Source organism: Dermatophagoides pteronyssinus, unplaced genomic scaffold, assembly GCF_027571235.1.
Source record: "Dermatophagoides pteronyssinus isolate colony J.1.1.1.1 unplaced genomic scaffold, Derpt_VIB-CSIC_2022.12 sq0020, whole genome shotgun sequence".
Classification (NCBI taxonomy): Eukaryota; Metazoa; Arthropoda; class Arachnida; order Sarcoptiformes; family Pyroglyphidae; genus Dermatophagoides; species Dermatophagoides pteronyssinus.
Window position 1 is genome coordinate 566285 of NW_027461544.1, and position 14156 is coordinate 580440.

A 14156-nucleotide genomic window follows, 5' to 3' on the forward strand; every position below is an offset into this window, starting at 1 on the left:
TGGATCAAAAAAAGATATGATAGATGAATGAATGAACCAACAAAACAACAACAAAATGATCAAATCAAACGATGATTATTTTTCAGTCAAGATTTATTGAACTTTTTCAATCTGTTTTTTTACCTGTGTGTTTGTACGGCTACATAACTAAAGTAGATGATGATTATGATTACTTTTTTCACTCACTGATGATGAAGATGCATAATGTGATTTATGTCTTTAGCTAGCTAGCTATAGCTGACTGGCTTGATTAAGACATCCATATTTCTTTTGATTTTTTTGTATGTATCATTCTTTCGTAATAAGGCAAAAGAAAAAAATTGAACGATTTCTTCGTTTTCCCACTGTCATTTTATTCATGCTGCTGATCTGATTAGTTTTCTTGTGATTGTCGATGATGTAGTGGATTTTTCGTTTTTTCCTTTTCGTTGCTCCATTGTAAATGTTTTTTTCTTTTGGAAAAAAAAATTACATTTTTTCTTTCATTATCCATCATCATCATCATCATTGGAAACAAATCTTTTCTCAATTTCTTCATCATCACAAAATTTATGGATGTGCCTCGTGAACCTTAATTATTATTTATATATAGGGTTTTATTTTGTCCACCTGACAGATCAGATCAATGATTATGTCATTTGTGGTTCTGATTTTTTCCTCCAAAAGAATCAAATTTGTTACAATTTTTTCCATCGGATTTCCTTCAATCTCTTCTTCATTCATTCATTCATTCATTCATCGATTTGCCATAGACAAACCGAACGAATAGAATTACAATTTTGGCTTGGTGTTTTGTTTGTTTGAATGAGAAAATATCAATCTTTTCGAGGAAAAAATCAGAGCAAAATTTACATGTAGTTTTGTTTTCTCTCTATGGTTTATGTAATCATTATATTTTGCTGTTGATCCAAACCAATATGAAAAACCATTGATTGAATGAATGAATGAAAAGAAACGAAAAGAAAAAGAAGAAAAATTGCGTGAATCCGGCGATCATAATCATAACCATCATCAAAATAATAATAATAATCGGCCGTTCGGTAATTGATGGTTATATGTACAATAGCCATATAATAATAATAAAAAAAATTGAATGAAAAAATTCTGACATCAATTTTCAATCTTTCAGTAAAAGGAGGAGTATTGAAAATTGAAACAAACAAAAATGTCAAATTATATATCCAGCCTGCCTATTGAATATTCAATTCAGCAAGCAAAGCCAGCTACAAACATTTACTTTACGTGTATTTTGATGTATTTTACGTTTTTTCAAAACAAAAAATCTCTAAAAGGTTTTCGACGCGTGGCACACACACACCATAAGACAAGACAATCAATATTTGGATCACACACAAAGTTTTGGTTGATTCAAGTTCAGATTTTCTTTTTTTTCCTCAAAACACAAAGCAGAACAGAAAAAAAATTAGATCATAGTTTGCCTGCCTGCCTTCCCCTCCAAATGCTATATTTTGACTTTTCATCATCATCATCAACAACGAATGATATATCATTTTCAAAGAAATTTTTACATAATTGAAGAGAACCGCACACAAACACAACAATCGAAACTAAACTAAATCGGAAATTCAACAACAACAACAAAAACAACCATAACAACAACAACAACAACAAGCGAAAATAGACAATTTGATATGTCGAATCAGTATATTTTGCACCATTTTTATCCATATTTGCAATTCAAAAGAAAAGAACGAAATTCAAAGAAAAGAAAAATCAAAAGATTTTTCTTCTTCTGATGAAATGAATGGAAATGATAGTAATATTATAGTATCATTTTCGGTCTAAATTAAGCAGCTATAATCATGCATAACTTTGACACAATCATCATCAACTTTTAACATTTGATTTTTGTTGATTCGGAACTTTGTATTGTAAAAACAAAATTCACTACGATTGAATAAAGAGAGTTTTGTTGTTGTTGTTGTTGATTTTTTAAGGTGTGTGTGTTTGATGCATTCATCTGATTTTCACTTTTCATTTTTCATTCATTTGAAAATCGATTTCCTTTCGATCAATTTCAATTGTTTATCATCATCATCATCGATCGATGATTATTCATTTTCAGATTTTTCCTCATAGAGAAAGAGGTGGTGGTGATGAATTCCTAATTTGAAAAATTCGATTGATTGATTAAATCTCGTCCCAATTCAGAAATCCATAACAAACAACGGTTTTCGATCGGGTACCGGAAATTTTCGTTTTGTTTTGTTTTGTTGTTGTTGTTTGATAATTGGATGCAAATAATTCAATGGATGCAATGAATTGATTGGAAAAATCAAACGAAAAAAAGTTGGTAATAATAATGTACGTCAGTCAAGTCAAGTCAATACAATATCAGGCCTTACCTGTCAACCTAACCTAGCCAAACTTTATCAACCGACCAAACCGACCTACCGACCGACCGACCGGTATGCAGAACGAGGCACTCGTTCGAAAATTCTCCAAAAAAAAATTTTGATTTAAAAAATGAATTTTGTTTTTGGCACGCCCGAAATCAAAAATCAAAAATCAAAAATGAAAATTCCGTTCTTCAGTTCAAAGTTAATTACAAAAAAAAAAATATTTAATAGCTATTAATAATAATGATAATTCTTAATGTTTTCTCTTGTTCATCATCATTATCATTATCGTTGATGATGATGATGATTATGTCATCAGGAAATTTCATTTTTGTGTGACATGCGCACACGTCATATTCTTTTATCATTTATCAAAATGCACAGGATATTCCTATGTATGTAGCCATTTTGTTAATCCTTTTCATTCATTGATTGTGCTGTTTGTTTGTTGCTGGTCAGGTAATCTCCCTCTCTCTCTCTCTCTCTCTCTCTCCCTCTAGAAATGGTGACAAGTTAATTGGTGGTGGTGGTGGTTTGATTTGTCACCCCAAATTACATTTGCTAGTTTGTTGTTGTTTGTTTGAAAACTAGTAATTTTGTTTGTTTTCCGTTGTTCGTAGTCAGTTACGTGACATCAATTTTTGATTCAAAAAACAAAAAACAACAAAACAAAATCTGATAACATTCGTATTATCCACTTTACTTCCGTTTCCGTAACCATCCATTCAATTATCATCATCAATGATTCGATTTTCGGGAAAAACAATATTTTTTTTTGTTCAAAATTTTCATTGTCATTCAGTCATTCAGTCAGTCAATTGTCAAAGGGCAAAGGTCAACCAAATATGTATATTTTGGTTGCGGTTTGTCTATCTCTACCTTTGTTTCCGCGGCTTATTTTCACATATGAATATGATGTGAATTTAGATTATTGATTGCGTGTTTACGTTGTTGCTCTCGATGTTCGGTCAACTATATCATGTTTTTTTTTTTTTTTGACATTTGATCCGATTTGACCAATTGATGTGTGTGTGACACGAAATTCGATACTATCGATACTATCGATATATCTGATATCGAATTTGAATTCAAAGGAAACTCAAATGATGATTTTTCTTTCGAACACGAAATAACCAAATCAATCGATTTTTCAAAAATTCATTTTTTTTATTTGACAATTTTAGTAATCGAAAAGTGAACAAAACAGTTGAAGGATTGAGAAATACCACGATAAAAATCGATCAATGTCAAATCGAGAATCGAAACATTGTTTGATTTGCGATTCAATCTTGGTTCAAATAGAAACAAACAAATATTTTAACAAAGACATTAATATTTTGTTGGCTCTCTCTCTCTCTTTTCGTTTTATGTAATTAAATGTGTTTGATGGATAATTATGGTGCGTTGTGAGAGATAATTAAGGTATTAAGGTGATAATAATAATAATAATCCATTTGACCTTTTTTTACTTAATTTGATTTGATTTGAACTTTTTTTCCACTAAATGATCTGTAATGATATTCATATATGGTGGACATCATCATCACCAAGAATAATTATTCCAATTACAAATCAAAAACACAAAAAAAAATGGAACGGAAGAAATGAGAGAGAAAAACATTATTTCTCTCTCTCTCTCTCTCTCTCTCTCACAACTTATGTCGGATGTTATGATTAAATACACGAAGAGAGAGAGAGAGAGAGAGATGATATGACATGATTAATGATGATGAGATGAGATTGTCTTTCTCTCTCTCTATTTGTATTGTTCTTTTTGTTGTTGTTGCTGTTGAATTGAATTTTATAAAGAAGTCACCTGTCCGAAGATCCTATGTTAGATCAAAAAAAGAATTTAATTATTCGCATGAAATACAATCATAGATTGAAAAAGAATGAATGAAAAAAGAATCTAATAGTTCCGGTTAGTAGTATCATCGGGGGTTAAATTAATTGTGTAAAAAATGACGGTACTGTACATACATATACTGTAAGAATCGAACCGTAAACCGGTAAATGGTTTTTGACTGTTATTATCTTGCATCATCGTTTTTTTTGGACGGAAAGAATGAATTTTATGAATGAATGAATGAAAAAAAAGATGTAAATTTGATTACTCTAAGCAGGCAGGTATTTGCAGGTAGTCTTTCTACCTCACATCACAGGTAAGACAAGACAATACAATCATCGTCATTATCACACGAACGATATTACCTTACTACATTCAACAAAATCTATTGATGGAAACTATTAATTAATGTCTCTCTCTCTCTCTCTCTCTCACTTTGAATGATTTGGGTGCTCTTTTTTGCTATTCAAGAATTTCGTGCTGTGTTTTTTTATTATTGTTGTTGTTTATTCAAGTTTGTCGATCTCCTCTTCAGCATCAGCATCTTTGAATCGGAAAAAAACATCCCTTGTACAATTCCCCCTTGTTGTTGTTTTTGCTACGGTGACAATAATGATGATAATGATAATGATGATGATGGGTGACGATTCTCTCTGGCGCGCGCGACAGCAAGCGTAACATTGTGTGTTACGCTCATGCGTGCATGAAAATACCTGTTTTTTTTGATGGGTCATATTATTATTATGACAATCAGCATCATCCAACAGCAGCAGAACATCAGCATCATCAATATGGTACAATGGCATCCGTATCAACCGAACCGTATGATTTTCATTCATTGAGTGATTGACTTTGATGATTAAAAAAACATTCAAATCAAAAATATTAAAAAAAAACGGAAAATCAAATCGGAAGGAAGGAAGGAAGGATGTGTGTGTATCAAAGTGGAAAAATATCAGCAAAAAAAACAAAGAAAATCTAAAGGTGCACATCATCTTTACCTGTATTTTTTTCGTGGTTATCTTTACCTGTTTTTTGTTTTGTCATTTTTTCTTTTGTGAATAAAATTCATATTCTGGTCCTTTTTTCTTTCTTCCATTTCACCATGCAATATCACTGGTTATTATGTAGGGCGTTTGCATTTATTTCCATCGGAACAGATATATCTTGATAATGATTACACCAGAGTACCTGTACCTCTGATCTGTAATGATAATGGTGGTGGTGGTGGGCGTCTTTATAGCACCGACCGACCGAAAACAAGCAAACTAACCATTCATATGAAAAATGATTGATTTTTTTCCGTCGTTGTTGTTATCTGCTTTTATTATGATTAAAAAAAACAACAACAACAACAACAACGGTTGGATATTAATGATAATGATAATAACGGTATTGCATAACCAGCATGAAAAAAAGACGAAAAAAAAAATCTGAAATTATTGCATATCTGGTTCGAAATGATGATAGTTTCTTCATTCATTGATGAATGAATGAAAGTAAAGTAAAGTAAGTTTCGGGGGTTTCTCTATTCTATCCTGTCGTCGACAGGTATATCAATTATTGATTATCGAATGTAATGTTTGCATTGTCAATATGGATCTTTAATTTTTTTTTCGGATTTTGATTTAAAATTTTTGTTGTTGCTGTTATTTTCCCTCCAATCTGATCTACCATCATTATCATCAATATGACTCATTCGTTACATAAAATACATTGGTTACAATAGGTTACGCATATCGTCGTAATCATTAGCAATTATACGCTTATCAATCCACCGACGATGAACAAACGAAAATAACACAGCAAAAAAACATTCAATCTGCCCTTCTTCTTCTTTTTCTGTTTTTTTTCTATTCCAAAAAAATATATTCGTGATTTATTGAAACTAGATAGGAAACACACATACACACACAGAGAGAGACAATGTTTATCGATGATGATCATTATGGTTTTTTTGATGATTATTATTATTATAATGAGAAGGAAAAAAATGGGCATCGATGATGATTTTCAAACATAAATCATTATTATTTTCGGGTCATACAAAAATGTTGTATGCTGATTATTCTCTTCTTGTTCGATGATTAGATAATTTTATAGATGAAAATTTACAACTTTTTGAATGTTGAATTTCGATTTTTGAATTTTGATTTTTAGGAAATTTGTTTTTCTCTCCTCTCCAGATTGCGTGTGATAACAATAAATTTTAATTAACCATAAAAATCGCAACATTAATGATGATAATGATTATTATAATTAATCGAAACAAGAAAAATATTATCATCCAAATATGCCATGTGTGAAAGCATCCTGTTATTTCAGATTCATCATCATCATCATCATCATCAGGTGTTATTATGGTGATGGTGATGATGGCCAATTGATTGTCACAAAAGCCAAGCCTAGCCATTATCATTCATTCATTCATTCATTCATTCAATCATTGATTGACTTTTTTAAGTAATTAACCTGAAAAAATAGACTCAATTCGATTCGTAATGTTTAATGTTGCTGTTGTTAATTGTAATTTAAAAAATTATGCAGGTGCGCAAAATTATCATTTTGTCCTGATTATTGTATGTTATCTTAGACTGTTTTTTTGTTTGTTGTTGAATAGTTTAAACGAGTTGGTTTGGTCATATTGTTTTGTGTTTATCAACTGCTGGTCTATAATGGTCAATTTGATATCAAAAATGATGATGATGATGATTTTTGGATATGCCTGGCTGCTTGATGATCCAAAAATACTCAAAAGAAAAGAAAAAAAAAGAGTAAATTCACTTGACAGTACACCAATTCACTTTGTCGTTTTGACCAAGATGAATATAAAGCCAGTGAGAGAGAGAAAGAGAGAGAAAGACCATCAACATTTTATATCACGCCATCATCATCATCATAATCATTATCATCAGTAGAATATGCCAGGCACGAATCTACAATTCAAACAAACAAAAGACAACAAACAAACAAAAAAAGACTCTTTTCTTTTGATCATCTTTTATTTTTCTGGTTGTCCTGTTGTGTTTCTGGTTCTTCCTCTCTCTCTCTTTCCCTCACTGTCTTTGTGTCACGCTTTATGTTTGACACTTTTCTTCTTTCGTTCGTTCGTTTCACATTGTTCTCTGCTGTCAGTGTGTGTATAATTCTGTTCTGTTTTTTTTCTTCATATTCAGGTATTGTTCAGAAATGGCTGTCACCAATATTGCATTTGTTTAGTTTTATAGATTTCAAACAAAACAAAATCATCTAGAAATAGCAAAAAAAAAGGCCATTGAAAATGGCTATTTTCACACTGGATTCGGTTCAATTGTCATTCATTGTCATTGTAATCAACTTTTGAATGATAAAATGAATTTTGATAAAAAAAAAGACAAATCACATAAACATTAAGAGAGTGGAGGTTGATGGGGGGTTAATATAATGAATTTAATTTGTCATTATAGAGCAGGGTCATTGGATTTTGATTTTAATTTTAATTTGATTTTTTTTTTCATAAATTAGATTCAATAATCATTATGATTTTTTTTAATGGCTATTTTCATCCTACCACTACTTACTTTGTTTGAATTTAGAAATGATTTTTTTTTTTTGGTCGGACTATTTTTCTACTCCCCTAAATGATGCTGATTGGTTGAAAATGATGACAACAACGATAACGATTTCGACTGTCGACAGTATTCGATTATTATTCTATCGCTGTATAGTAAGTGAAGTGTATTACAGCCCATTACGCCATACTTAAAAGGTAATTGGCCGCGGCGTCATTCGAATCCGATTTGAACATTTTTTCTTTTTTTTTTTAACCAATCGGTAACCACCTCCTTCTTCTTCTTCTCTCTTCATATTCTCTAAATATATATTGCGTGTGTTTAGAGTACTTTAGTCGTCAAGTAGTTTTTCGTTTCGTTTTGTTTGTTCATCATCATCATTCATGAATCCCGTTTATATGCCACTACCCGGAATATTATTACAGAACATGATGATAATGGTCTTTTCACTCCTCTCTTCTTTTTTTATACATTTCCCGACGACAATGTTGATAATATCCGACCGAAAATGAATGAATGAAATGAAATGATTTCGATAATATTCCATATTGACCTTTGAACTTGTCGTTTTTTTTTGTTCAAATCTAACACCCACATCAATTGAAAGAAAAAGATCAACATCATTTTCTTGTTGCTAAAATTCATCATCATCTTATTATCTTTCAATGAAGAAAGAAATTGTTATATTTTGCTTGCTATTTTAGATAAATAACTAAATAACTTCTTTTCTTTTCCTATAATAAAAAAGATGATGACTGATAACTGATGATGACAGATGACAGATGAATACAATTTTTTTTTATTTCCGTCGATTCAATCTTATTGGATTGATTGATCAAAATGATGATGATGTTTTTTTGTGTAATCGATTAATCGATTGTGTGTGTGTGTGTTAATGATGTATGTTCATTTTTGAATAAAATTAATTGTCAAAATTGAGTCAAAAGTGACATACAATTGTATAACCGATGACAAAATATCGATGTGTAATGTAATGTAATGTTTATCTGTCATTCTTGTTCTATCGATTGATTAATTGATTATTGGGCGACACACACACTGGCAAAATGAATTTCGATTTTCGTTCTTGTTGTTGTTGACCGGATTCATTCAAAGCATTTTTTTTCAAACTGATAGCTTACCGATCTTTTAAAGATTTTTTTTCTTTGTATTATTTTTGTTGCAAGTAATCAATCTTTTTTCGTCGTAATCGTCGTCGTTGTTGTTCTCAATCACAATTGAGGTTGATCTTATGATCTTCACAAGGATTAAGACATCGTTCGTTTGTTGTTTTTTGACTTTACTTTGCTTTTTAGCTTTTGATTATGAAATATTATTAGCAGTTTTTTTAGAGAAAGAAAGATTAACCAAAAACTGATTGATTTGATTTGATTCGAATCGATTGTTATTGAACAAAAAAACATTTTTGTTTTTTTTTTCTTCTTCAAAAATGACGACATTAATCTATCGATTTGATTGACAAGTAATCAGTTGTATTTAACTCACTAAAATGTTCTGATCCGATTCTCTATTCATTCGATTGATCCGATTGTGTGATTTGTTTGTGCAATTTGCTGATCTCTACCCCAGAAAAAAAGTAGAAAAAAATACTGATAAGTTTCAAAAACAGCCAAAACCAGGTTTTTGTGAATTTTTTAATTAGTCCATGTCAAACGATAATGATAATAATGATAAGACACTATGTGTGTGGCTTTCAAAGATTTCAAATCATCCGATCGTCGTAGAAAGATTCAAACAAAAATCAGATTTTTTCATTCAGTGAATGAGGCCCAATGACAGATTGATTAAACGAATTTTTTTGCGACTAAATTCAGCAAGAAGAAAAGAAAAGAAATTAAAGGATTAACAAAACTGATAATAATGATGATGGTGGTAGTAGGTGATCATTAATCTGATCATCCAAAATTGATTAGTTTTCTTTTTTTTTGGGGGGGGGTTATCATCAAAACAAATTCAATTTGAAATTCAACTAATGATTCAACAAGAGATTGGCCGGTCTCCCATTTACAACAACAACAACAACAACAAATTGATTCTCACATTCTGTCAAAAAATGTGTTTTTTGTTGTTGTTGTTGTTTGTGTGCCTCTTTTTGGGTGCCATTTAATAATTTTCAATGAATTCTTACCTTTTTTTCTGGGGTGCCTCACTCACGCAATGATTTTTTTTCCATTCATTCAAATATCGTGATGATGATGATGATAGTGTGGCGATTGAAACAGAGCAGCAGCAGCAATAACCACTTGACCAGAATTTCATCAAAGTTTGTTAATTGTAAATATCCTCTCTCTTTTGAAAAAAATAAATAATTCTTGAGCACCGGTGTTGTTTATATGGATCGAAGGAAGAAGAGTATCATGACCATCGACCATTTTTTTCCGATACTATCGATTATTATCGAGGATTGCGTGCTTTGTTGTTGTTGGTTGTTGATCCAACCAAAAAAAAGTCACTGAAAAAACAAAGAATTGACTTTTGATGCTAAATACATTCATTTTACCTTTTTCAGGTATAAATTGATGACCAAATAATAAAAACGAACGAGAAGATAATGTTGGCAACAAAATGATGATTGTTTGGCACGAAACGTGCCAAACAAATGGCCTTCGTCATCATCATCATCACCATTATCATCGATCGATCCAAAACAATAAAAAACAACAACAACAACAACAAAAATGATGATAATGATAATGATTACAAACAAACAAAACGAAAAAACAACAACAACAAATTATTTTTCAATAATCAAATGATGGCTTAGCTAAAATATTGAGGTAAACACACACACAGAAAAGTAAATTATACTCAAAAGCAAAAAAAAATTGATCCAAATGGAACTGTCATAATCAATCATTATGATTCTTGTGTGTTCTTTTCTGTTTTCGTTCGATTTAACAATCGATATTGAACAATCGATTGTTTTTTTTACTGACCTATCGATTCTTGATCTATCGAATGCAGAGAAGAGAAAGAAAAACAAAAAAATTATCAATTGCTATTTGTCATGATATTCAATCGTTGATTTTTGGCTCATTTTCGATTGCATTGATTATTCGATCGATCGATCGATAATGATCATTATAATCGTTTTTTTTGTTGTTCAACATTTTCGGACATGAAACATAATTTCATTTTGGTCAATGAAATTACTATTTGTTTTCGATTCTGGCTTGGATTCCCCCAAAAAAACAAAAATTCGTGATTCAATTATGGAATTTGTTTCTCGAATTATGAAACAACAACCAAAAAAATTATTGTTATTAACACAATAATGAATGGTCGAAATAAAGGTTTGACCGATCATTTAAATTGCAATACACATTGAAGATTGAAAGAAAAATTTTTTTTTTTTCCAAATTTTTCTCTTTTTTCTCTTTGCACATCATCAACAAACATGACAAACAACAACAACAACGACAAAGGTTTCAATGTCGAAATGAATTCAATTCCACCACCATCGCTACCACCACCATCAATGACAATGATGACAGGAATTGTTGGTGGTGATTCGATGAAAATTATCAACCGATCAATTCAACAACAACAACAACAAACGCTATCGCAACAACCACCACCTGCTTATAAACGTAATCAAATGATGACAAAACGTATTATTTGGGGTAAAGAAATACCACATATTGTTCAACATAATCATCATAATCATCATCATCTTAATCACCATAATCATCATCATTTATCATCATCGACCAACAACAACAACAACACGGGCAACAATACACAAACATTCGATAATTATGTAATGATTTTGGGTTCAAATCCATTGATAACAATACGGCCGATAAATATTCGAGATGAAATGGCAACATCATCTACTTCATCATATGGTGATCCATATACAAGTCGTGTATTTGAAATGGATAATCTTCGTAATTATTTTCAATTAAATGAACCAGAATCATCGACAACATCCACTAATCATCATTCATCGTCATCGTCGTCGTCAATATCATCGATATCCGCATCAACAACAACAATCCCAATACGATTTCGTTATGAATATTTTCTTTCATTATTGGATCCAACAATGCCACGTCTGACTAATTGTGGAAATTATTATCGTATGCGTTATGCTGTTTATGTTGCTATTAAAAATTCAGATTCATTTGGTGGTGGTGGCGTAGGTGGAATAGGTGGTGGCAATATAGATTTTAATTCGATAACAAATGATTGGCGTAATAAACAATATCAGCAGCAAAAAGTATCACCATCATCATCATTATCATCGAGCAAACGAAAATTGGTTCATATTGGTGAAATACATTTGTATACGATTGTACCAGAATCGATTGTATCGATTGGTCGTCGTTATTATAATAATCAACATTCGATTGATTATCATTCGAATTCGAATTCTACTACTACATCGATTCTACCATCAATTCATTATGAAAATATTAGTTTTTTTTCAAGTCAAATTCCATTAAGTCGTGAAGAATTACAAGTTTTACAATTATCCAACAACAACAACAGCATCAGCAATAACAACATTGGAACAACAAATGGCCAATCAGATTTTACATCAATTGTTAATCATTTTCGTAGTTTTCTTAAATATCTTAATACGATTATTGTGACAGTTTCGGATGAAAATCATCATATCAACAACAATGTTGGTGGTGGTGGTGGTGGTGGTAAACAATCATATCGTTCAACATGTTTATTAGAACAACTTAAATATCCAAAAATTATTGAACAATTTATAAATCCGGATCGTATTTTTCATCAATTTAATCGTATACAATGTACAATGCTTACAAAATATTTATCACAACAACAACAACAACAATTTCAACCTTTACAACCATTGGATGTGATAACAGCGTCGGCTGCAACATTATCATTATCATCGAGTGTTGTTGAAAAACAACTGCAATTAAATGGAGCAAAAACATCGACATCAACAAACGAACCGGATATAATTACTGAAGAAATATTTGTTCAAAATCTTATACAATTGATGCCAACATCATCCACATCATCATAATCATAAATGAAATGAAAAAACTGTCAACATCAATAAATTTTTCAGCAAAGGGATTAATTATATACCTGTTTGTTCATTTATTTAATTTCAGATATTATTATCCATCAACAACAACAAAACAAACATGATGATGATGATGATCATCATACATTCATCATACGTCAAACGAGTGAAAACAAAAAATACTCATCTTGATAAAATAATCATCATACAGCAACAACAAAATTATGATGAATGAATGAATGAATGAAGAGAAGAGAATCATTTATGATCATCATTGCATTAATGTCTTTTTCTTCTTCTTTTTTTCCGTTTGTTCGTTCATAAATATATTTTGTAAATGAAATGAATGGAATGGATTTGACAACAACAACGACCAAGATGACTTGATGATGATGATCATACCAACCAGCCAAACAATAATGTTTATTTTTTTCTGGTAAAATGAAAGAGAAATTTCGTTATGTTTTTTTGAAGAAAACGCCCAATAATGTTTCGTTTTGTCGGTTAATAATAATAATAATCTTTCGTTTCGTTTTGTTTCGTTCGTTTGACTTTTTTTCCCGTTCACCACTATATATACACACTTGGTCTTTGGATCGTCGGTCGGTCGGTTGTCATCATCATCAATTGATGATCAGAAAATAACGTCATTCATTTTGATGATGATGATGATGATGATGATGAATAACGAAGAAAAAAGCTTACCATTATTATTAACCCCCGATATAATCAGCCAAGGTTTTTTTTTCGATAATATTGAAGCCAGGAAAAAAAACGTAAAATTTCATTGATTAATTTTTGACAAAAAAAAATATTCTTTACATTCGAATTCGAATTCTTTGAATATTCAAAACGTTCGAATTATCCTTCTTTCCACACTCATTTAACGTTCGAATTTTGGTTAACGTTCGATTTTTTTTTTTTGGGGGGGAGGTTCATTTTTCGGATTGATCGTGTGCCATATTGTTTGTGTGTATTTCTTTCGATGAATCTGCTTTTTTTCCAATCTAATCTACTTTTCAATTGTTCAAACGACACAATTTATGACATTGTTCGACGATCATTCATTCACTGAAGAAAATAGAAGATAAATAAAATGGATGTCGATGATGGTGGTCGCCAGATAATCAACAAAGAAAATGATGAAAAATATTAGAGAAAATAGCCATGATCATAATGATTGAAAGAAAAATAAAGATACTCTAAAATCAATGGAAGTACAAGTGAAAAACATTGAATTTTATCAACAACCAAGTATGGTACCTAAAACAACAAATTGTTTTTTTAAATGCACAAAATTTAAAAAGATCAACGTTTTTTCTGTTCTATTTTTGTCATTTTTCTCGTTTTGTTCTGTTGTTTTGTTG

The 14156-nt window shown here is 30.8% G+C and overlaps 1 protein-coding gene and 2 long non-coding RNA genes across 5 annotated transcripts; 1 reads left to right on the forward strand and 2 right to left on the reverse strand.

Moving 5' to 3' along the window:
* Nucleotides 1–3705: 3705 nt before the first annotated feature.
* LOC142645726 (uncharacterized) lies at nucleotides 3706–6085 on the reverse strand. 2 transcript variants are annotated; one of them, XR_012846791.1, is made up of 3 exons: nucleotides 5208–6085; nucleotides 4920–5056; nucleotides 3706–4189 (listed from the first exon to the last, which is right to left on the reverse strand). It is a non-coding gene; the product is annotated as an uncharacterized LOC142645726 (long non-coding RNA). The 2 variants fall into 2 exon arrangements; XR_012846792.1 differs by having other exon boundaries at nucleotides 4341–5056.
* Nucleotides 6086–8645: 2560 nt separating this feature from the next.
* On the reverse strand, nucleotides 8646–10588 carry LOC142645752 (uncharacterized). Its single transcript, XR_012846810.1, has 3 exons — nucleotides 10279–10588; nucleotides 9907–10230; nucleotides 8646–9582 (listed from the first exon to the last, which is right to left on the reverse strand). It is a non-coding gene; the product is annotated as an uncharacterized LOC142645752 (long non-coding RNA).
* Nucleotides 10589–10765: 177 nt separating this feature from the next.
* Nucleotides 10766–13325, forward strand: LOC113790959 (uncharacterized). 2 transcript variants are annotated; one of them, XM_075822785.1, is made up of 2 exons: nucleotides 10766–11071; nucleotides 11204–13325. In XM_075822785.1, the coding sequence occupies exons 1-2, from the start codon at nucleotides 11053–11055 to the stop codon at nucleotides 12784–12786; spliced, it is 1602 nt and encodes a 533-aa protein (XP_075678900.1). In that variant the 5' UTR covers nucleotides 10766–11052; the 3' UTR covers nucleotides 12787–13325. The 2 variants fall into 2 exon arrangements, with proteins under 2 accessions (XP_075678900.1, XP_027196470.2); XM_027340669.2 differs by lacking the exon at nucleotides 10766–11071 and having other exon boundaries at nucleotides 11078–13325.
* Nucleotides 13326–14156: the final 831 nt, after the last annotated feature.

Bases quoted from the DNA above. Each gene is read 5' to 3' on its own strand.
- LOC113790959 (XM_027340669.2), top strand. From the start codon at position 11,176: ATGACAAACAACAACAACAACGACAAAGGTTTCAATGTCGAAATGAAT.